The 25,052-nt window shown below is 36.7% G+C and overlaps 1 protein-coding gene across 2 annotated transcripts in view; it reads left to right on the top strand.

The window, feature by feature from the left end:
- Positions 1–16,549, top strand: part of LOC136041596 (sodium-dependent nutrient amino acid transporter 1-like) — a 157,994-nt gene extending 141,445 nt beyond the window's left edge. For both annotated transcript variants that reach the window (XM_065726301.1, XM_065726300.1), the window contains exons 12-13: positions 161–258; positions 16,344–16,549. In XM_065726301.1, the coding sequence (XP_065582373.1) occupies positions 161–258; positions 16,344–16,505 (260 nt within the window). In that variant the 3' untranslated portion in view covers positions 16,506–16,549. The remainder of the gene's footprint in view (positions 1–160; positions 259–16,343) is intronic.
- Positions 16,550–25,052: the final 8,503 nt, after the last annotated feature.

Genomic DNA, 25,052 nt, shown 5'->3' with positions numbered 1-25,052 from the left:
CTTAAATAATAGTTCATATCTAAGAACTATTTCATGCACATTTATAAATGCTATAATACGTTTTTTTATATATTTAAGAAAGGTAAAGAAAAAAGAAGAACATTTTGTGATTTTAAAGTGATCGATGTGAGCGGAAATCTCAATAAAAGTTTGTTTGCAGCGAGTGGGTGGGTGCTTGCCGCCTTTGCACTGACAACACTGCCAGCTTTTGCCTTCGTTGCCATTATTCGTCAGAAAGAAGAAAAATCATTCTTAAAAGTAAGTTTAGATTTCTTTTTTTTTTTAATGTTCCTATTGTTTGGGCCATTCTAAAGACTCAGAAAAATGAGTGACACCAAGAGGGCAATAACCCACTCCCTGAAAAAAGGGAGTAATTTGGGTAAATTCTGGAAAAGGAATAATGATAAGTACTCCGTTTTAAGTCCTGGTAAAAAAAAGCATTATTGTTAGCACATCTCCCCCTTGTCCTGAACAAAATTCCTTAGAGGCAATCTTAGTTGAATATTCACCTTGGAATTCAGGTAAACATTCATACATAACGAGCAGATATATGGACTAACCTTGCGAAAATCAAAGGACTGCCTGCTCAATGCTTAGATTACATCACAATCTAAGCTTGGGAATGGAGTCGTACCCTGACAATGACCCTCATACCACTTATTTTCACGTCAGTTGTGAACGAAGTAGATTCATAGCAAGTTGGACTCAATGAAAGAACCAGCAGTGGCGCTTACCTTAAGTGGCACGTCCAGCTGAGCCCCTACAGCGCTTAACAACACTACGGTGGGCTTCTGCCACTGCACAACGTCATAGTGAGAACTTGGTACGGCACGACACTGTGATTGCCTCTGGCGTATCGCTGCACCATGCTCCTATACGATGCCGGGACATCATTTTGTTGCTGAATGGCCCCATAACATTTTTTTTTGTTTCCATAAGTTTGTGTGTCAAACGTTTTTAAATTCTTGATTTCGTTACTTTTTGAATTTTCTTCGTAAATTTCTTATTTTTCAATTTTCACACACATGAGTTTGAAAATTCCCTTCGTGTCCTTTCGACTTTTTGGATTTCAGCTAAAGGATTTTTTCTTTCTTTGCAATTTATGTTAAGGGATTTTTTCTTGTCTGAAAATTTCCCTTCGCCTTAGATTTGAGTTTTAGATTTTGAGTCTTAGATTTCCTTGAGAGACTCTAAATCAGCACCAAACCTAGCAAAATCTAAGATATTATATATCATAAATCGTACTCCGATGCGTAAATCGTACTCATGAAGTAATTTTTATTCGTTCGAATTTTTCAATGTTGCTTGCTACTTTCGTTTGAAAGAACAATTTACATCTATATAATAAAATAAAACAATTTACATGTATCGAATTAAAATAAATAAAACTATTGCAAGATTACAGTTAAACAAGATAGTATGTATTATGACTCTTGCAGAATCAATTTGAAAATTAATTTCCTTGGGTCTCTAGTGCTCCTTTTGGTTTATTGATGGATTTAGCATGACGCTTCATATGCCAGCATAATCAAACTTTCTGAGAAGATGATTTAATACAGATGATGTAGGTATAATACTTTTCTCCAAAATAAAGACTGATATGGGTGTGTAAATTAGAACTTTGAAAAAATGATTTGGTACAGATCTCATAGTCATACAGTTTTTTTCCAATGTAAACTCTCAAACTGTCGGATAAATTGCTTTTCTGAGAAAATTGATTAGCATATGTGTTGCAGTCGCGTAAATTAATGCAATTTTTTGTCACAAAGAGCTCTTTTTCTGAGTTTTCTACATTGTCAAGAAGTGGGATAGCTTTTCTTTAATTATTAGATAATTCACTCGTCATCTTTTTTCCAAATTAAATGAAAAAACAAGTTTTTTGAAATGAAAGTAAGGAGCGACATTAAAACTTGAAACGAACAGAAATTACTCCGTATATGAAAGGGGCTTTTCCCCCCGACACCCCGCTCCTTACGCTAAAGTTTTTTATTGTTTTAAAAAGTAGAGTTGCCAGAAAGAATCAAACTTTAGCGCAAGGAGCGGGGTGTCGAGGAGGAAAAGCCCCTTTCATATACGGAGTAATTTCTGTTCGTTTTAAGTTTTAATGTCGCTCCTTACTTTCATTTCAAAAAACTTGTTTTTCTTATTTAATTTCTGAAAGTTTTTGAATTAATGCATGTCTGATTTTGGCTCTCCGTACATAAATTATTAAAATGAAATTTGCATATTAATTCTTTTTTTGGCTAAATGGCTTTCTCTTAGTTTTGATGAGACGATTTTGAGAAATAAGGGGTGGGGAAGGAGGCCTAGTTGCCCTCCAATTTTTCGGTTACTTAAAAAGGCAACTAGATCTTTTAATTTTTAACGAACGTTTTTATTAGTAAAAAAAATACGTAACTTAAGAATTAACTTACGTAACAAACTTTTATATTCTTATATTTTTGATTATATATATGAGAGGGTTGGTCCCCTCGTTAATACCTTGCTCTTCACACTAAATCTTGTTTTGTCCCAATTCTTTAAGAATGACCCCTGAATCAGAAAGGCCGTAGAATAAATAGTTGAAATTACTTAAAAAAAATTTTAGCATAAAGAGCGAAGTATTTATCTCCTCCTAAATACCTCGCTCTTTATGCTAAAGTATTTTTAGAACCCCTCATACACGTAATAATCTCTGTTCGTTTGAAGTTTTAATACTTCTTTTTACTTTCAGTTGAAAAAAATTTTTCATGTTTATATTTTCATTGTTTTTTTTTATAGTAAAGCTAAAAAGTCCTGCGCCCTTTTCATTGAATTTCTCTTCCCCCGTGAAATATTCCTCCAAGGAAAGATCCTCCCATATAGCCCCCTTCCCTGAACCCACACCCAAACCAAAAATATCCCCCTGATAACGTTGGTACACTTCCCAGTAACTATTACTGTATGTCAACATTGGTCAAAGTTTGTAACTTGCAGCCCTTCCCCCAGGGACTGTGGGGGGTAAGTCATCCCCAAAGACATAGTTATTATGGTTTTCGACTATGCGGAACAAAATGGCTATCTCAAAATTTTGAGTTGTTGACTTTGGGAAAAAAATGAGTGTGGGAGGGGGCCTAGGTGCCCTCCAATTTTTTGGTCACTTAAAAAGGAAACTAGGACTTTTTATTTCCGTTAGAATGAGCCCTCTTGCAACACTCTAGGACCACTTGGTCGATACGATGACCCCCTGGAAAAAAAAAAACACGCACCCGTAATCTGCCTTCTGGCAAAAATTACGAAATTCCACATTTTTGTAGACAAGAGCTTGAAATTTTTGCTACAGGGTTCTCTGATACGCTGAATGCGATGGTGTGATTTTCGTTAAGATCCTATGAATTTTAGGGGGTGTTTCCCCCTATTTTCCAAAATAAGGCAAATTTTCTCAGGCTCGTAACTTTTGATGACAAAGACTAAATTTGATGAAACTTATATATTTAAAATCAGCATAAAATTCCGATTCTTTTGATATATCTTTTAGCATCGAAATTCCGTTTTTTCGAGTTTCGTATACTATTGAGCCGGGTCGCTCCTTACTACAGTTCGTTACCACGAACTGTTTGAAAAAATTTATATTGTGTCCAAGGGATTAGTATGCTTTGTGTCTCAAATCAATTGATGGTGTTGTTTGTCCCTCGTGAATCTTGTAACAGTTCAATTTTTAATTTCTTGGGAGAAGCTGCATCCGGTTGACTAAAAATCTCCTCACTCAATCCATTTGCCAATATGACAAGTAAGGATCCACTATTCCTTTTACCTTTGTTGGATATTCCAGAGAAGGTATCCTTTTTTTTCAAAATTAATATTCTGAATGTGCAATGGTGCATCCAAAGCTGCAAATAATTCAAATTTTTCGATGTTTATGTTTCGAAGGATGGAGGAGAGAACTAGGAATTAGCCAGTAGAGATGTCTCATTACCCTGGATTAGTTTTTTCTCGTGTCGCGTTTACTGTAAAGAAGTGACAGGGTTGAGTTTCGTCATAACAAGTTTTAAACATTTTGTTGTGCTAGATGTCAATTCTTCTGGAAGCTGAAAATGAAGAGGGAAAGACGGAATATTCACGAATTGATAAGTAAATATACCATCACTGGAGATCCGGGTAGGGTGTAATGTGAGACAGTACATTCAGACTGAATTGTCGTTGGCCAGAGTTGCAGTCTCTTCCACTGGGATGGGGACTTGGGTAAAAATTGCTTGAAATTACAAAAACGATGTCCTTTAAATAGTATGATGATAATAAGTTGGCAAGAGGGTGTTTGCAAATCTGAATGAAAGATATGGTTTGCAATGTTTAATTTGCTGTTTGTTGGTTTCAGTTCCAATTGCTGTTCGATGGTTAAGTGTTTTCGTTATGTATTTTGAAGGTGTTTTATTTGTAATTTTTACCCGTTATTTTTAGTTTGATAGTTCCATGGATTTTTGGTAACTTTCTTGGCATTTCGAATGTGAGTTTTTTGAAATCTGTGATTTGGCTTGTTTAGTTTTGGGGTTGAATCGATATCGTTTGTTCGATAGGTTTCATAATATTCTGAAGGTAGCTTAGTTCGAAATGTATGGTTTGCCATATTTACTTATGAAACGTATATTTACCGACATGCTTTGGCTTGTCGATACTTTCTTTGTCTATTTCAAAGCTGTCTTATTTGAAACTTATCGTTCGATATGTTTATTTAAGCTGTTTTGTGCTTTATTTTGTTGGTACGGAGTTCCTTAAGTCCTTCCTGATCCTCCAATCTCTTTTCGGTACTTTTAAGGCTTCTTTCATGGCTATCCCCGTTTTTCATCCCTTAAAATGACCCTCGTTTTGTATCTTTTTTGTTATACCACTTTTTTCCCCTTGCTCAGGACTTGTTCTAGTTTCTTGTAGTAGTAGTACTTGTTGTAGTAGGACTTGTTTGAAAATAGACAAACAAGCAGACTTTTAATAGGTTAACACCGTTTGGTAAACTTTAAAGAGCCCTTATAACTGAATGCAGTGAATCAGTTTGAAACACTAGAGACGGTTCCATCCGAACTATCTCGGAGCAAACGACTCTTTTTAAGTTGTTAAAGTTCCAAGGACAACAGATTAACAACATTTTTTTCCCTTGTAGACCCTTCTTATGTGTATTCATGCATAAAAATCCCAATTTGATTTCTTTTGCTGATTTGAAATTATGAAGGTCTTTAAGGCCATACCGCATTTTGTTAGTGTTATCACGTTGAACTATGAAAAAATAAACAAAAAACATACGAGTTAAATTAAGGCAATTAGTCTTTAAAACATAAATTTAACATTAACTACATAAGATAAATACATCTTCTGCTACTACTGCTTACCTACGAAATCAAGAAAGGAAATAATAAATGAAAAGAGAAAAAATCAAATAGGTGAAAAAATGAAGATTTTCTCAGCCAGTAGCAAAATATGAAAGACGAAAATCAAGCAAATACTTCGAAAAGGACTTCTGCCAAGTCGTCCTCAGTGCTCAAAAAGAAAAACCGAAAAAAGGGAAAAAAAGTAAAATGTAACCTTCTGAACTGAACTATGCGAGAGGAGAAAAGACACTCAAGGAGGAGTTTGTCAGACACTGGCTGACAAAATCCTCGTTTTTCATCAATTTTATTTTTTCTCTTTTCATTTATTATTTCCTTTCTTGATTTCGTACGTCATGCGTAGCCAGTACGGTCTCAGAGCGCATTTACTACTTACCTGTAGCAGTACAGCTACTAATACGCCAATAACTACTATTCATCCCAAAGATAACTAAACCATCAAAGGAAACCTACATCTTCTTAAGCTGTTTCCACACTTGACTTATTTTCGCTGATTTTTCATCATTTTTTTCAAAATTTTCAATTTCTTTCATTTTTCCTTTCCTTGCTGATTTATCTTAAGATAGAAGAGAACTTAATCTCTTTAGCCACTTTAAAGAAGTAAACAGGTAAATTACAAGTTTAGGGACTGTATTTTCTCCACAATCTATTAATTCCTTCATTCCTTCATTTCTTTTTTTCAAATCCACCTGCTATTACCAAAACTGCATAATTGGAGCCTTTTTTTTACTTTTAGTTGAATCTCAGTTTAAGAGTAGAATTTTTCATTTTTCCTTTCCTTGCTGATTTATCAAGGAGGCACACTCGTGCCTCTATAAAGAGGCGAACCACGACAATGTTAAGCGATCTTCGGTTCCAGTAGTCGCAGAGGGATGGGAAGGGATGCATTTCGTAGCCCGAGCTCCAACTAAGAAACCTGCCAAATTTCATCCCCCTCCGACTTTTCCTTCATGGGGAAAATCTGGCCGAAAGTTTCAACCCACCAACCCCAGCCCCCTTTAACGTTGTCCGATCGGGCTGAAATTCACAAGTTAAGGTCCCCTAGGGCCCACGAGCTTATCCGCGAAATTTCAGCTCGATCCGATAACTCCTTCCCTGTTTTCCAGAAACCACGCATAGCCACTTAATTTTCATGTTCTTTTTTTCTGCCACGCCTAGAGGTCACAGCCGAATTCGGATCTGGGTGTACGAAGACTCATTCGATGCGGAATTCTCCGAGTACGTTTCCTTGAAAGTTTCGTAGGAAAATCTTAACCCCCCGAAAGTTTCGACCCCCCCCAACCCCACCCCACCCCACTTTAACGTTGTCCGATCGGGCTGAAATTCACAAGTTAAGGTCCCCTACGGCCCAGGAGCTTGTCCGCGAAATTTCAGCTCGATCCGATAACTCCTTCCCTGTTTTCCAGAAACCACGCATTAGCCACTTAATTAACCCATTTCTCCATAAGAGCCCATGTTAATTTGAAATTTTTAAAAGTTATATTTACGCACATGCAGGTGGTTAGCTCAGTCGGTAGAGCGTGGGACTTTTAATCCTCGGGTCAAGGGTTCAAATCCCCTATCGGGCGGTTTTTTTTCACAAAATATGAAAAAACTTCGTTTTCTTAAAGAGTTAAAGAGGCTGCGTCCCAAAGTCGAACCTTAAAACGTACAGGAATGTACGAAGGGTTTACGAAGACTCATTCGACGCGGAATTCTCCGAGTAATTTTCCTGGAAAGTTTCTTTGGGAAATCTTAACCCCCCAATTTTCTAGCTTAGAAAAACCCATTTCCCCATAAGAGCCCATGTTAATTTTTGAAATTCTTAAAAGTTACGAATATCAACATTCAAGTACATCAAAATAATCAGCTCGGCACGGCGAGAATGACTGCAAGCATCATAAAAATCCAGCTCCATTCCAGAAAAAAAGAAACATTTCGGTCATTCTATCTATTTTTTTTCTTTTTTATACAATGATTTAAAAGCGGGGGGGTTGGGGGGCGGCAGCCACCCAACTTCCTCTCCTAATTCCTGTACGAGGAGTACAGGAATTATTAAATTACATCCACCATGGATTGTAGAAAAACGTACAGAAATAATATGAAAAAAACTTCGTTTTCTTAAAGAGTTAAAGAGGCTGCGTCCCAAAGTCGAACCTTAAAACGTACAGGAATTAGGAGAGGCAGTAGGGGGGCTGCCACCCCCAAAACCCCCCGCTTTTAAAAACTCTTTTGTACAGGTTTTTTGTTGTGGGGGGCTGCCGCCCCCCTAACCCCCCGCTCTTGGCTTCGGAAAGGCCCTCTTTTAATTAACAAAAAATTGAAATGAATGAATAATGGAATAACTTCGAAAAATGTTAAACACAAGAGGACAGGAGAACCTTTGCGCCGAAACTAGTAATTAGTAACAATGAAGTCCCCCCCACAACAAAAAACCTGTACAAGTCTTTAAAAGCGGGGGGTTTGGGGGGCGGCAGCCCCCCAACTGCCTCTCCTAATTCCTGTACGTTTTAAGGTTCGACTTTGGGACGCAGCCTCTTTAACTCTTTAAGAAAACGAAGTTTTTTTCATATTATCTTAAAATAGACGAGAACTTCATCTCTTTAGCTACTTTGAAGAAGAAAGATGGTAAATTAGAAGTTTAGGGATTTTTACAAGTTTAGGGATTATATTTTCACCACAATCTGTTAATTCTTTCAATCCTTCTTTTCTTCGACTTTTTTACCCAAAACTGCATAATTGGAGCCTTTTTCCCTAAGAGTTGAGTCTCAGTTATTCCAAACATTGCAAGACCAATAAAATTTTGGGAGTCTTCAGTGAACAATTCCATACGATCATATTTGATTTTCTCTACTATAACGTCTTAATTTGGCACAGGAAGGGGCCGGAAATGATCAGAAAAATATAGGGAGAGGGATAGGTGTACCTATTGAGAGGGGTTGGTAAAATGGTAATAGGAAGTAATAAAAAAATTGATGTGATACTAGAAGCATACTATAAGCCATTAAAAGAGTTCTCGAGCAATGCCAAACCGTAACAGCTTGTCAATTCTGTATTTGTTAGATTTCATGGAGGAGATAAAAAAAAGAGTTAATGAAAGTAGTCTCTTGTTTTAACCCCTAGAAGGTCTTTTAGGAACATCTTAACTGCTTTTAGAAATAAAAATACCCTTTTTGTTTCAAACACACAGGCTTGTGATGCATAAAAGGCATCGGGGCTAGGGATTCTTGCATCCGAAATCTTCACTTGTTTCAAGACCACAGTGGCTATACTTAATTATAAATAAAAAGGCGAATATTCAGGGGAAACCATCTACTCTACAGTGAGAACAAAAATAGGCTTAGAAATCATTCGAAAAAATATAAAAACTGGACCCTTCGTACTTCATATATTGGCTGGTAATTTTTTTCCTCTCTGTTCCTTTTCTAACACCCTTTTTTAGATAGATAGATAGATATTTTTTATTTTCATCCAAAACATATAAATTAAACAAAGAATTTACCATTAACGGCCACTCTTAAGACAAAAGAGTCCTGACTGTGGCCGCAATTCTAACCACCATGAATCTGCCAAATCATTTCTTCAAATGATTTTGAAGAAAGAAAAAAATCCTTGGGAGGGGGGGGGTAAAAAAACAAAATAATTAATATTAAATACTAAATAAATAAATACCCTTCCCTCTTATCACACTTCTCTCCTTTTTAAACAAGAGCTAAGAGCTCATATGGCACTAGTGACGAGGTCGGAAGAGCCAAGAGCCAAGAGCTAAGAGCTTTAGAATAATATCAAAAATGATTACCTTGCCCTTTTGAATTATCGATACCGTTCTTTATAATTAGGAATTTTTTCATACATTTCAGTTACAATTTTTATCCTTATCTTTTGACATAGATTCTTCGAATGTCCTGCTCATCAAATTCATGGAAATACGTATTTAAATTGCGCATTTGAAAAGGCGGCCTTTTAATTAGTTCCAAAGGACATTGGAACTAATTAAAAGTTAATAGCTAAGTTCATGAATTTAAAATCCTCATTGATGACTGTCACAGTGTAAAAATATTTTCCCTTTACTGTGCTGACTGCATAGATGACTGGAACAGTTACATCCACATGACTTTGCTTCTTAGGGAATTCCAATTTTGTCAGCAATAGTTACAGCTTAGGGGTATAAGCCTAGAGAAGGAAACTTGTTAAGAAAACGTTTCATAATACGCACAATAGCTGTAGCTAACACCTTTTGCATGGATCCCCCCTATACTTTACCGCCAACCCACCTTCCCCTAAAAAGCAAATATATAGTCCAAATTATATAAAACCAATGCATTCTGTCACCCATTTCTTGTTTTCCGGTTCTTCTTTTAAACAGTTAATGCAATTAATAAGTACAAGGTATGAAACAAGAGAGACGCATTGGGAGAATAGAGGGGAAATATATAATTTCGACTGTATATTTACACATTAAGGGGGGGGGGTAAAATATAGGGAGTTCCATGCAAAATATGTTTGCTACAATTGTTATGCATATTGTGTTCTTATCATGCTTCCTTCTCAAACATGTTTCCTTCTTAACTCGTAAGTTAAAAATCCCTCATTTTTCTGATCTTTCAGAATTAACCCTCGCCCCCGCTCCCCCAAAGAGATCGGATCCGTCCCGGTTATGTCAATCACGTATCTAGGACTTGTGATTATTTTTCCCACCAAGTTTCATCCCGATCCCTCCACTCTAAGCGTTTTTAAAATTTTAGGTCCCCCCTCAATTCCTACCAATGTCACCAGATCCAGTCAGGATTAAAAATAAGAGCTCTGAGACACGATATACTTCCAAACTTCAAATTTCATTAAGATCCGATCACTCCTTCGTAAGTTAAAAATACCTCATTTTTCTAATTTGTGCAGAATTAACCCTCCCCAACTCCCCCAAAGAGAACGGATCCGTTGCGGTTATGTCAATCACGTATCTAGGACTTGTGCTTATTTTTCCCACCAGGTTTCATCCCGATCCCTCCACTCTAAGCGTTTTCCAAGATTTTAGGCCCCCCCTCAATTCCCCCCAATGTCACCAGATCAAGTCGTGATTTAAAATAAGAGCTCTGAGACACAATATCCTTCCAAATTTCATTGAGATCCGATCACTCCTTCGTAAGTTACAAATACCTCATTTTTTCTATTTTTTTAGAATTAACCCTAGCCCCCCCCCCCCAACTCCCCAAAACAGAGAAGTTATGCCAATTATGTATCTAGGACTTGTGCTTATTTTTTCCACCAAGTTTCATCCCGATCCCAGCACTCTAAGTGTTTTCCAAGTTTTAGGTTTCCCCCTCCCAACTCCCCGCCCCCGTCACCAGATCCGATAGGGATTTAAAATAAGAGCTCTAGGACACGATATCCTTCTAAACATCAAATTTCATTGAGATCCGATCACCCGTTCGTAAGTTGAAAATACCTCATTTTTTCTAATTTTTAGGAATTACTCCCCCCCCCCCCAACTACCCCAAAGAGAGCGAATCAGTTCCGATTATGTCAATCATGTATCTGGGACTTGCGCTTATTTTCCCATCAAGTTTCATCCCGATCCCTCCACTCTAAGTGTTTTCCAAGATTTTAGGTTTCCCCCCCTCCAACTCCCCCCAAAGTCATCAGGTCCAGTCAGGATTTAAAATAAGAGCTCTGAGACACAATATCATTCCAAACATCGAATTTCATTAAGATCCAATCACCCGCTCATAAGTTAAAAATACTTCATTTTTTCTATTTTTTTCCGAATTAACCGGCCCCCCACTCCCCCCCAGATTGTCAAATCGGGAAAACGACTATTTCTAATTTAATCTGGTCCGGTTCCTGATACGCTTGCCAAATTTCATCGTCCTAGCTTACCTGGAAGTGCCTAAAGTAGCAAAACCGGGACTTTAGGTTTCCCCCCTCCAACTCCCCCCAATGTCATCAGATCCGGTCGGGATTTAGAATAAGAGCTCTGAGACACAATATCATTCCAAACATCAAATTTCATTAAGATCCAATTACCTGCTCATAAGTTAAAAATACTTCATTTTTTATATTTTTTGCGAATTAACCGGCCCCCCACTCCCCCCCCCCCAGATGGTCAAATCGGGAAAAATACTATTTCTAATTTAATCTGGTCCGGTCCCTGATACGCTTACCAAATTTCATCGTCCTAGCTTACCTGGAAGTGCCTAAAGTAGCAAAACCGGGACCGACAGACAGACAGACCGACAGAATTGGCGATTGCTATATGTCACTTGGTTGATACCAAGTGCCATAAAAAAGCAATTTAACCATTCTTTTGAATGATTCCAGACTTACTGCCGCTCTGACCGATTCTGGAAGGTCATTCCAGACGCTGACACCTATGTTTCTGAGAACAAATCCTGCTCTCGTTGTATTTCTTCTCTCGTGAGTCAAATCCTCCGAATTCCGGGTAAAATAAGGGTGATAAAACGAGTTAGTTTTAAAAAAATCATAAAAACACTCAGGGCTTACCTTATTTACACTTTAAAAAACAAAAATCGCTAGCTGGTAATCACGTAGCGCGTCTATGTTCAAAATATCATTCTTTCTAAAACAATCCACAGTATTCTGACAGTTTTGAAATTCTCCTATCAGACGCAGTGCTTTGTTTTGTATTATTTGAGTTCGCTTATAATTCATCACGAAATTGCTTGCCCAAACAGAACAACCGTACTATTTCACCATGCTTCTTCCAAGATAAATTACAATCAATATAAAATCCGAGATATTTACAAAAAAACACCTGTGTTATGGTAACACCGTTATAAAGCACATTTTCAAGAAGTTCAGGTACACCAGTTCTACTAAACACCATAAAATTCGTTTTTCTTAGATTTACTGCAAGGGAGCTTAGAGCTGTAAAAACATGAAGCCGACTAAGGACTTGGTTCACTTTTTGCACAACCTCTTTTGAAGTCCGGGCAAACACTGTGATAGCTGTATCATCGGCGAAAGAGGTTAAAACTGAATCATTTAGGTAAAATCGAAGAGTATCCACATATACCAAGAAGAGTAATGGGCCAAGGACTGATCCTTGGGGAACACCACAATTTATAGGCATAGCTGCGCTAGATATATCACTCATCACCACCTTCATTGATCTTCCGCACAGATAAGACCGAAACCAACTTAATTCTGTATCTTTAATTCCAAGGTTTCGCAGTCTTTTCAGTAGAACTTCAAAATCCACAGTGTCAAACGCCTTCTTCAAATCAATAAAAATAGTTAGAGGGATCAAATTATTTTCTAACGGACTATTTACACAATCTAAAAGGTGATGAACGGCATGCACTGTAGAATGACCTTTTCTAAAACCAAACTGCGAATCTGACAAAAACCCAAGCGAATTCATGTACTCGTATATTTTCTTATACACTACTTTTTCATAAATTTTTGAGAAGAGCGGTAGAATAGATATTGGTCTCCAGTTGGAAATATCTCTTTTATCGCCTCCTTTATGGAGGGGTATAACTTTTGCCCGCTTTAGTTCGTCAGGAAACACACCTTTTTGAACAGATAAATTGACTAGATATAATATCACAGGTAAGAGATACGCAGCAACTGCTTTAAATGCTTTAATGTTTAGGCCATCAACACCAGCTGCATTAGATTTGATCGATTTCACTGCTTGGGTAATGTCATCCATAGTACATTCGGTAAAGTAAAATGAGTGATGAAGACCGCGGTTATCGTCAAACTCCTCAGTATCTAGCTGTCCGCTTTGATCTTTTGCCTCTTGGTTTATTTGCGATCCTATTTTAGTAAAAAAGTTACAAAACTCTTCACTAACTTCTTGCCTCCCACTCACAGTTCTTTCACCTATGGCTAACTGTTCAGTTGATGCTGAATCCTTACCATTGTCGAGAACGCTTTTAATAGTCAGCCAGGTCCCTCTAATGTCTCCTTTCTGCGTTTTTAATTTCTGTCCGAAATACTCCCTCATTGTAGCTCGTCGTGCAGAATCCACCCTATTTCTTGCCTTTCTGTACTCTTCCCAACTGTCATCACTCTCACAATTGAGATAATCTGAGAATAATTGGTCTCTCTTCTTCATCATTTCCAGTATCTCTTCCGTAATCCATGGCTTCCGCGGTTGGTTTTTCTTCTTAGTTGCGGTTTTTAATGGGCAACACTGATCATAGATGGGAGACAAAATACTCATAAATTTATCAAAAGCAGTCGAGGGGTCTTCTTTCTCCGCCGTGACTTCTTGCCATGATACTGTGCTGATTTCATTTTTAAATTTCCTGAGATTTTCAGCTTTCATCATTCTGAATTGAAGCTTAGTACTGGTTTTATGTTTACAGCCAAATCTTTTAATGGTGCAAAATACTGGTAGATGGTCAGACCCAGGGTGTAAGACAACGTCAGCACAGCACTCCACAATTGCATCCGAAGAAAGGAAGATATTGTCAATCAGGGTTGCCGAATGATCTGTTATCCTAGTTGGGATTGAAACTGCGGGATAAAGGTTATGTGAAAGCATAAGGTTAAAAAAATCATGGTTTACTCCTTCTAGATTTAAAAGATCGAAGTTAAAATCGCCTAAAAAAATACATTGGAGTTTAGTACTTGACATTCTTTGAAGAAATCCATCGAATTCTCTAAAAAATTCATCTGGGTTTGCGCTGGGCGGCCGGTAAACCAAAGAAATGATGAACTTTCTATTTTTCTCTAACTCTATTTCTATTGATAAAGTTTCGAGCTTACCTTCGTTCCAGAGAGTTAAATCATCTCGAATTACGTAATCCAAAGAATTTGCTAGCAGAAAAGTCAAACCTCTTCCTCTCATTGAACTCCTTGACTTTGACACAAGTTTATAGCCTGGAAAAAAATGTGACGAGAGGAAAGTGTCTTGAGTTACGAACGACTCGCAAATCCCTAATACTTCTACCTTATTTTTATAAGGACCTAGCAGACGGGCGACCTCATGGTGGTTAGAATTCAGATGACAATTCCACTGAGCCACAGTCAAAGACTCAGATTTCCCAGGCATTTCAATATCACTTAACCGAATATATTTGCTACTCCGCAGCGGCTTAAATGGATGACCCACAAAATCATTCGCTACCGATAACGACAAAACGTCTTCAATACGAAACGACAAATTTTGCAACAAGTCCAAACGGGACTGCTGCATTTCATTATTTACTTGAACAGCCATTTATAATATAGTACAGACCGCATTTGACGGTAAGGAAATATACAGAAAAGAGATAACGAAAAAACAAAAAATATTGTAAACTCCAACAAGAAAAAGAAAAAAAAATGAACGGAAATGAAAACGATTATCACTATCACTGATATTACAGAAGATCATCGATACCCCAAATACGCTGAATGGGACTAACACTAGACTGTCGCACAAAAACTCTCCCCTGATCTGACAATACACATCGGTTTCCAAATTTATCTCTGGCAGCATTCAGTAACTCGCGCTTTTTCTCTGTGAGAATTTCAGATACAAAAATTCCACTATTTGCAAGATTCTTCTTTGCTTTGAAAACGGCGCTAGCAATGTCCTTAGAACGAAATTTCACGAGCACGGGAGCCACCTTGTCCGGTCTTTGTTAGTTACTAGAACCCAGACGGAACCGGTGAACACTCACAACATCGGAATTTGCGATACTAGACAGGCCCATTTGGTCACGTATGATATGATTAATAGCTGGATTTAGATTTTGCGATGGGTTCTGTTTCACACCGTTAAATAAGAGAGAATCTAGCTTAGCTTCCTGCTCATAATCGTCAACTTTCGCCTCTAGTTGAGTTACCCTGTTCTTAAGGATTTCAATAGCATGCAAGTAACTTTTGAGCTGTTTTTCAATGATGTTAAACTTTGGGCTAAATTCTATAATGATCGCATCGTGTATTTCTGAAACCATGGTCTCTGTCGCAAACTTGGCAGTACTAGCCGTTGGAGTTGACCCGGTCGATTTCAGTTTTTCGGCTATTTTCTTTTCAATTGTCTCTAATAATTTTTTCTTTGTAGCGAGCAAATCCTGCTCGGTAGCATTAACAAGATTTCGAAATTCTGCTGCACAATCAGCAGCAGTATTTGAACCCTTCAGATACTGTTTATAAACATCCGGATAATCACGTAATTCATCAAATGCAGCATCTACTCCTCTCGTTTTCTTGGCTAAAGCTTGCGTTACATTATCTTTGTAACTGACAAGCTGCTCAGAAGTAACTAATTGGCGATCATGTTTTTTCCATAGCAGAAAACGTGATGCTTTTTAGGCCCTGTCGAAGTGGGGACAGACTCCAGAATCCGAACTGGCCATAATGGGTAGCCTGCGAACCTAGCTAGAAAGAGATCCCCTGGTTTGGTGTTGACCGGTACATTTGGACTCATTTTGAAACTGGGATAAGGGAAGCAATCGTAAGGGAAGTGTTGGAGGCTGTCTACCTTGTCCCCGCAATTTAAGGGGCAAGCCCGGCGGGTACCACGGCTCTTGCAAACAACTCACTCACCCCTCTTCTGCTTACTTTTCTCCTCCCACCCAATTAATTGCCAATTGCCAATAAATATCGGAAAGTCTATAAATATCAGATAGTCTTAATTATATATATTATACAGGTCACTGATCATGAGAATATCAATAAGAAAATCCATAGTTCCCGAGGGAATTTTCACTCAAGAAGAAAAATAATCCGCTTATTCAAATTATAGTCCCTTGGTCACTGAATTAAATATTAGCTTTAGGTCAGGTAGAGACTATAATCCTTTAGTAATAGGTTATATCCAAAAAAGGTCCTCACACCATGAACTCTGAATGAAGACTGGTGACACAAGCCTACTATTATATTATTATAAGCTACTATTATAATAATTAATTTCCCTTTTATATTAAAAGATTAGCCCGCAAATTTTCTTATAGCTATATCAACTGTGATGAAAATGATGAAATTACTTATGAAACATTAGAATCCATATACAGCATGTTTGTCCCGGGTTATTCATTTTAAATGCTAATTAATACATTATATGAACATTTTTAGAAAGTGCAGAAGGCTTGTCAACCAACGTCTGAATGGGGGCCAAAGAATGAGAAGATACGAAAAGAATGGAATACTTTCAGCCAAGAATGGAGAGGAGGCCCAACCAGAATGAAACGAATAACGGGAAAACGATATATAAAAGAATATAAAAAATATTGGTAGCTCATTTCTTTTTTCTTCTTTTTTTAATAAAAATTATTACTTTATTTCTATATGTCTTAGCATCAACAAATCAATTGTGATGTCCATAGTTCGTCTACTCGTGCCAACTTAGTCTTAGATTGGTTGCCAATTGGTTACCGCATGACATCTACAGCTCTCAATTACAGTTATATTCATAACAGTGGTACTGTGACTAATATTAACTATTGTATTTCCTCCACTAATGTTCCCTGTTCTGTCTTTCATGTTGACAAAATGAACAAGATTTCGAAAACTTTACTATCCTTTACTTTGACATTAACCACAAACCCATCTCTGACTCTTTCTGAGTTTTGTTTTCGCTTGTCTTCTAACAGCACAACTATTTGTTTTTCACTCCATTTTTGACACGCTCTGATGCTTACTATTTCGAGATTGCCTGTAAATATCACTGTCATTTATCTTTTTACCAAATTTATTCTTGTTCTCGCTGTGGCATATTGCTTAGCCTTGTATTTCTTTGTTCTTCACTTTTGTTTTGAGTAGTTTTCTTGCTACCGATATTCTTCAAATCATATTTTTTTTTTGTCCTTCACTTTAGTGAAAAACAAAATTTCTTTACAAAAGTGCACTTGGCACACGGCAGGCGCTCAGTGCCTCTGCAATTGCCCAGCTCGTGGTACTATATGTATAGTACTATCTACTACCCGGTACTATGGTACTAGGAGTCCACAGATTTATATATATATATATATATATATATATATATATATATATATATATATATATATATATATATATATATATATTAAAGTGCCGAAACCCCATAGGCAAGTATGTATTCTCCTGATGAGCCCTTGTGTTGGGTTGTTGCCTCTGAATTATTTGTCTTTGCTGTCTTTATTGTTTGGTAAATGACGACTTATACTTATTGACGACACGACTGCCTGTCCATGGATTATTCTTTATGGTTGATTGTGTATGGCTATGCTGTTTGACCTATGTGATTGTATGGATGAGTTGGGTTAAGGCCTCATTCAAGTGCTAATCTATATTAATTACTATTTTTTTTTTTTTTTTTATGTGTTTGTGCTGTTGCATTGGCGATTTCTCTTTTCATTATATATATATATATATATATATATATATATATATATATATATATATATATATATATATATATATATATATATATATATAAACCAGGATGATGTGAGATAAGAAAATTCATTAAAACGAAACAGAATAATTAAATACAAGCTTTCAAAGCTAATCTTGCTCTTTTTTCGCAGCAAGCCTTACGGGCCTTTTTATAACAGGTTCACTACAATTGTCTTTTGGTTTAGTAAAATATTTTGTTAGGTCATTTTTAATTAAATTTGTGTACAGAGCATTTAATGAATATTCCCTTAAGTCCCTATTTAAAGAAATATTATGATTTTTTTTAGTCTAGTTTTGATCCCCTCCCACCTTTTTTACTCTTAAAAATTGGACTAGAACTTTCAATTTCCAATCAAATTATCCCCCTCTGAAACTTATATTAGCACTTCTTTCATAAGAACAATATATGCCCCCGTGGCATAACTTATATTGCCTACCCCCAGGCCCTGGGGGTTGTGTCAACCCCGGAATTGTTATCTGATCTTTGGAGTATTTTCAAAGGAAAGCCTATCACAAAATCTTATTAGATGTATTTAGGGAAAAATTGAGTGGTAGGGGGGGCTCGTTGCCCTCTCACCCCTTTTGACTGAAAGGGCAATAGAACATCCGATTTCTAATCGAATGATCCCCCTTCAAAGTTTATACGACCACCGACCACCCCTTCCATATGAAGTGTCTTTGAAGAAAAAAAAATATTGGAGCCTAGAACTCTGTAAGAAAAGAAACAAGGAAGCTACACTGAAGACGGTGGTTAAAATATGGTTTTGAAATATGAACGCTCCGAGAATCAGAAGAAGACTTGCAAAGTGTTTTCCAGAGAAATCGCCTACGAAATGTTTTGGGTACCCGACTGACCTACCGTATTTCAAACAGTAGGGTGTACGAATAGTGTGGTTTAACTCCTCTTTCAAGGGCTATAATGAGAGATTGAGACGGCTAGGGCAAGTTCTGCGGATAAAAAAATGACAAATTACCAAAAATTGACCTCTTTAGCCAACCGTCTATGGCTAAAAGGAAAACAGGTCGTCGTTCATGGTTGGGATGGGAGGATATCATAACGCAAGATTACGGTGACATCATACAATGTCATTCCTCTCACATATTATAGCATAAGAGTTTTTATAAGAGATTACATAAGAGTTTTAGTCAGTTATTTATCCAACGCAATGCTGGTGTGAGGGTCCAAAAAATGAAAATTTGCCGTTGCAGTTACTACAAATGATGATTCTTTGGAACCAATACCTTTGCTATCAAACGTGATGCGATGTGAAAATATACAACCCGGACCATTGATTGCAACAACACCAATACTGCCATCTAAAGCAAAGGCCATTGTTCAATTGTCTGAGTTGATCAAAATACGAAAAGGTGTGAAAAATGAAAATGAACAGCAAAGACAAGGGTGGTTAGAAGATATGCAAAAACGACAATTTGAGCGAGTTAAAAACGAAAATAAAGAGCGAAGACACGCACGGTTAGAAGACATGCAACACAGAGCAAGTGAGTGTGTCAAAAATGAAAAGGAAGAGCAAAGACACACGCGGTTAGAAGACACGCAACACCGAACAGGTGAATGAGTCATAGATGAAAATTAAGAGCAAATGCACAATTGGTTAGAAGAAAAGCAGCGGCGTGTCAAAAATAAAAATGAAGAGCAAAGAAACCGATTAGAAGACATGCGATACCGAGCATGTGAGCAAGTAAAAATGAAAATGAAGAGTAAACACGAGGGCGTTTAGAAGATATGCAAAAACGACAATTAGAGCATGTCAAAAATGAAAATAAAGAGCGAAGACACAATTAGTTGGAAGACTTGCAACACCGAGAAAGTAAGCGTGTGAAAAATGAAAATGAAGAGCAAAGAAACATATGGTTAGAAAATACGCGACACCGAACATGTGAGTGAGTCTTAAATGAAAATAAAGAGCAAATACACACTCGGTTATAAGAAAAGTAACGGCGTGTGAAAAATAAAAATGAAAAGCAAAGAGACACGCGGGTAAAAGACATGCGACAACGAGCATGTGAGTAAGTCAATGAAAATCAAACTGAACAGCAAGAGTCAAAACGTATCAAAATTGTAAAACGATAGCGATCGACGATTGGGTTTGGGATATTGACATGGATAAGGTCATCAATGCCTACCATACCTTTGTTAAAAAAAATAAAAATAAAGGTTCGGCAATATGTATTTCATACTGATGAAAGAGAAGCCGAGGTAAGATCACCAGACAAATTGTACATGATAGCGATGAAGATTGGGTTTTGGATTTTGACATGGATAAGGTCATCAGTGCCTACCACACCTTTTAAAATCAAAAATATGGACCAGATAAATCGTTGGAAGAAAAAGAAGTTTTTGTCCCACCACGTGAGCAATTAAAAGAAACACAGGTTCGGTGATTTGTCGTTTATAATGACAAAACACAAGCCGAGGCAAGAGAAGAAGTTTTTGTCCCGCCACCTGAACAATCAAAAGAAACAAAGGTAGTCGTCAATGCCTAGCATACCTTTGAAAATCAAAAACCTGGACTAGATAAACCGTCAGAAAAAAAATTAGTTTTTGAGAAAAAGAGGTTTTGTAATTTTTTCTCTGTTTCCTTTAAGTAAATTGATTGATTGATCGATTGATATGTATAAGCTTCTATGTATGGCTTAGGAATAATCAATTGAATAATCAACAGGTTTTTTCTTTTTTATTTAGTGGCCCTTGTTGCTACGTATTTTGGAAAGTTCAAATTTAAGAACTACTTAAGGAAAAAGAAAAAAACTTCCCACGAGTCATCCTTCTTCAATTTGTCTCAAATAAACATCGCGGTTCATTCTAAACATATATTTAAGAGAAACCAGGACTGTGCATATCAATTTGTTTCGAGCAAGGGATCCTTGTGTATTTTTTATTTATTTAGTAAAAGAAATTTGCAGTAAGCCAAGGCTTTTTGCAAATATACATATATATATATATATATATATATATATATATATATAGACCTATGTGATTGTATGGATGAGTAGGGTTAAGGCCTCATTCAAGTGTTGGTCTATATTAATCACTAATTTAGGAAAATAGTCTTCCTTTTCTCCTTCTGTCTCTCTTTTTTTTCTTTTTTTTTTTGGTGTTTGTGCTGTTGCATTGGTGATTTCTCTTTTCATGATATATATATGTGTGTGTGTGTGTGTATACGCTTGTTGGTAATTTTTAGTTTAAATAAATTCATGTCAAGGTCGATCATTATAGAAAAATCTATTTTATCCTGAAAAACCAAAAAGGATGTCACAACTCAATACAAATTTATCTATTTCTTTAGTTTTTTGTCTTGACTGATGAAAAAAGATTTTTACTTGGAGGGGGGGGGTGTAAGATTCAATAAAACAATATCTTCTTCCAAATTTTATTTCACTTGTTAGCGTCCCCTTACCCCGATCTATTTACAGTTAGAATCTAACAGTGAAGGGAGAAAAGACATTGTTTTGCCTTTTTTAGGGTTGAACAAATCGATACAACCAACTTATCTTTCAAAGTATTTTTTCCTCTTCAGTTTGTACATCTCAGTACGAATGCCTAGTGAGTTGCTAGCTGATAAAGGGAAAAATTTTGGGCATGATGAAAGGGTCTATTTTGGGCATGATGAATCGACAGGATTTTTCTGATAGATTTTCTCTTCATTGTGCTTAGTCAATGATTTTTATGTTTTAATTTAAAAATGCATTGCCATGTTATCAAAATGGTGTTTACAATACATCAGGAAAGGCATTGGATACAATATTGAAACTTTCTGGGGGTACTAAACAGAAGGTGATCATTATACCTTGAACTATGAGGGTAGAAATGAATTGAAACAGGTTATGACTTATTGTATCCTGGTTATCAAAATAAAATATTTCAAATGTCTAAGGAGCCGCTCAAGGGATGGAGGTAAAACTTCCAGGTAGTGTATGAGAAGAAAGTGAGGAAGGCTAGGGTTGAAATTTCAAATTTGTTTTGGGGATTTTTCTTCTCCACTCAACCTAGACGTTTCTAAACTGCAAACTTAGAATCAGTCTATGGCAAAGTGGTGAGGCTAATAAGAAACGTTTTGTTTTTCCAGGTTAAAAAACGGTGTATCTATGTTATTTTGAGAACGGCTTGGGTGAGCAAGTTGGAAATTTCGGGCAGTTTTTTGTTTTTGGAGGAAGGATTAGGGGGGAGGGGCTATTTAGATCTAGAATTTTAACTTTGATTAGAAAGAGAGGACTAGGAATTTTTGTCTCAAATTTGCCTAAAATTTTAGAACTTTAAGCACCTTTTACAATGAAGTGTTTATGCAAATTGAAAGGACAATGAAAGACATTTAACCAGGTTAGAAAAACAAGGTAAATGCATAGCTTAGGAGCAGCTTTGGATATCGAGTTAAAATTGTCAAGTAAGCCTCAAATTTTGACTTGGGGGGCCACCTGTAAATCAAATAACACTACGGGTATCTAGGCTATCATGAAATTAACTTCAGTTAGTCTGGAGGAAGGGGTAGAGGGACTTGAAATTTGGTGTTCAAAAAAGAAATTGTAAAAATCTTTATCACAAATCCATCTAAATATTTTCCTATTAGACATCCCTGTTTGAAATTGGACTTTTTTAAAATAAAAACACCGTCGTAAATTCAAAGCTGCTATATGGTAAGAGGCAATCAATAGAACGTACCTGTAATATCTCTGGGGGACTTGGGGCATATAACTTAAACTGTAAGAAAGATCTATGGGGAGGGGAGGGCAAGTAGCCCTCAAATTTAGATGAGGAGGCAGAGAGATGTGAGGCCGGAAAACACATTTCTTTCTTTTTGCCTGAACGTTTTTGCACTATATTCCTCAATGACATCTATAATATACCTGCAGCTAAGTAGCAAGTTAGATCGAAAGACACTATGTGTTACCAAGTGATGAAAACAGTGGACCTAGTAACCAGGTATCTGTTTATGGAATGATCGTATCGGAATAATCTCAGTAAAAGCTTGGGCCATTAAGTTGTAATTCTTAGGGTTTTGGGATGGGCAAGCGGTCCTTAAATCTTAACCATAATAAGAACTGATTTTATCAAAAAAAAACTGTCCAGGTTTTCAAAATGGTCAACCTCTGAGATCTTAGGATTTGAGATTGATTTAAAATTTTTGAAGGATTAGAGGGAGGGATGAAAATTTTCATCCCTCCTTTTTTTTCCTTTATTTTTGTCAAAATTGACAAAAATCAATTTTGTTTTTAAAGAGACAAGACGCTGAGGACCGAAAAAAGCGGATCCCATTTGTTTAAAAAATATTTTAACACTATTAGCCCCAGTGGAAATTTGAATATCTTTAATAACTCAAAAATGACTTGGAGAATAAAGTTGGAACTTTGAGAGAGAATTATGAGAGGGTAAAGGGGCTCAAAAGCGGGTACAGATACTCTGTCTCCTATGGGTTCATTCAAGAAAGAACTAAGTTTTTTTTTATAAATAGTATCGGTAAGCTACTGAGTCAAAGCAAACCTTATGGACAGAAAACGTTAAAAAAAAAACAAAAAAAAACAAAAAAAAAAAAAAAAAAAAAAAAAAACTCCCACCCGAGTGCAGACGCAAAACTTATTTATTTCAGATCACTTTCAACTCACAATACTTTCTATTCATCACAATAACTAATTTTGCCTGCTTTGGTTTGTGACACCCAAAAACAGACCGAAAACTTTGTTTGATCCTAATTGGTTTGAAACTTGCAGGCCATGTAGACAAAGCTGGGTGTATCCGAATGAAAGATGAAATTGTAATTGCAAACAAATGTAATTATTTTGGTTGGACGTCTATATTATATATGTTTTGTCTGTGAAACAGGCTAAAGATTTTTTTTTGAACGATTTGCTGAATAAGAGAAGAAAATTGTTTAGCCTAACCTCGTCCCAATACAAATAACTTCAACCCCCAAGCTGCTCTCAGGATATGGATGACCTTGATGAAAATTGTGTCTTACTAACTCTTCAACCTAACTAGATCAAAACTGGAGGTCCACTTGACTCACCCCTTGATACTCCTCTAAACTTTCAACTCGATTCCCCGAGCTTTTCATTAAATATGCACATATGGCACTTCAATTACCAGGCATTTTAATTTGCCATGTTACTTAACTATACATACGTCACATAAAATCTGAAGGTGCAAAAAAGGTTTGGAAAATACGAAACAAACCTTTTAGCCCCTTCCTCTTTTCAAAATATAGGTATTTAAGTTTCTTATCCAACCCCCTCTCTACTTCTAACCAACCAATACTGTCTGAAAGCTTCAACCTAGTCTCCTAGACTGTTATCAATAACAGATATGGTACATCAACGAGCCTGCAATCAGTAATTAAGTAATGTAATCTGCAATGTAATTAGTAAACAATGTGTCTTTTGATTTAACTCATCCTCTACCCCAGGTCAAAAATTTGAGAACTACTAGATCACAAGCTCCGAGAGGTTACCGGATTTGAGCCCCGTCCCCTCAAAAAAGTTTCTTTTCAACTAGTAAATTTTTGCGATACGCCCTTTTTCTCGAACAAAATCCAGGATACACCCTCACAGGTACCCACCTCATTTTGAGCTTATGTTCATGCAAACATTAGCCTAGCAAACAGTCCCTAGGATTTTTTCTACAGAACCCAACAATCTGTGAACTTCAGCTAATTTATATATTGGGGCCATTTTCTCTGGGGCTTTTGAGGTAATGTTGACCCTGGAATATACTTGTTAGACTTTTCAATATTCCTGAAAAGAAAGAATAACTCTAAATTTGGACTTAAACCCCATAGAAGGGGCCTGGTAGCAGATAAAGCCACGGAAGGAGCTAGTATCCCTCAAACCACTTTTAGCAATCAAAAAAGGCGTTAGACCATTCAATTTCTATTATAATGAGACCCTCTTCAAATTTTCTACAGCCACCATTCCATGAGAAGCTGGTGGGAAAAATATTTATTGGACCTTTATTGGGTATATGTTGGGCAAACAAAAAGAAAACTTCTTTCCTGGGGTGCTCTCAGCCCAAGAAAATATTCATATGAGTTTCCAATAGAAATACATGTTTTTTTTTAGAATTGATGGCTTTGAAAAAGCGGCTGTCGCAAAAGTATGATTAGATGGCTTTGGGGGTTACAGGTTGGAGGACAAAAAGGGGCAATAGAGGGGGGTTGACTACACTCTTTACACTTTTACTCTTAATAAAGGGTACTAGAACTTTCAATTTCCAGTCAAACTAGCCTCCTCCAACGTTTCAACTCCCAGCTCTACTACAGGAAGTGGCTTTGCAAAAAAAAAATTAATAACAATAAAAGCTGCAGGTTCATAGCAATTCATCACAGACCATGCTAACTCGGACAAATGAAACAAACTAAGAGAAGCAGAGCTATTTGGACTTGCAATCACTTCAAAGTA

Source organism: Artemia franciscana, unplaced genomic scaffold (genome assembly GCF_032884065.1).
Source record: "Artemia franciscana unplaced genomic scaffold, ASM3288406v1 PGA_scaffold_30, whole genome shotgun sequence".
NCBI lineage: Eukaryota > Metazoa > Arthropoda > Branchiopoda > Anostraca > Artemiidae > Artemia > Artemia franciscana.
The sequence above is the reverse complement of the archived record's forward strand: the minus strand, read 5'-3'. Positions and strand labels throughout refer to the sequence as shown.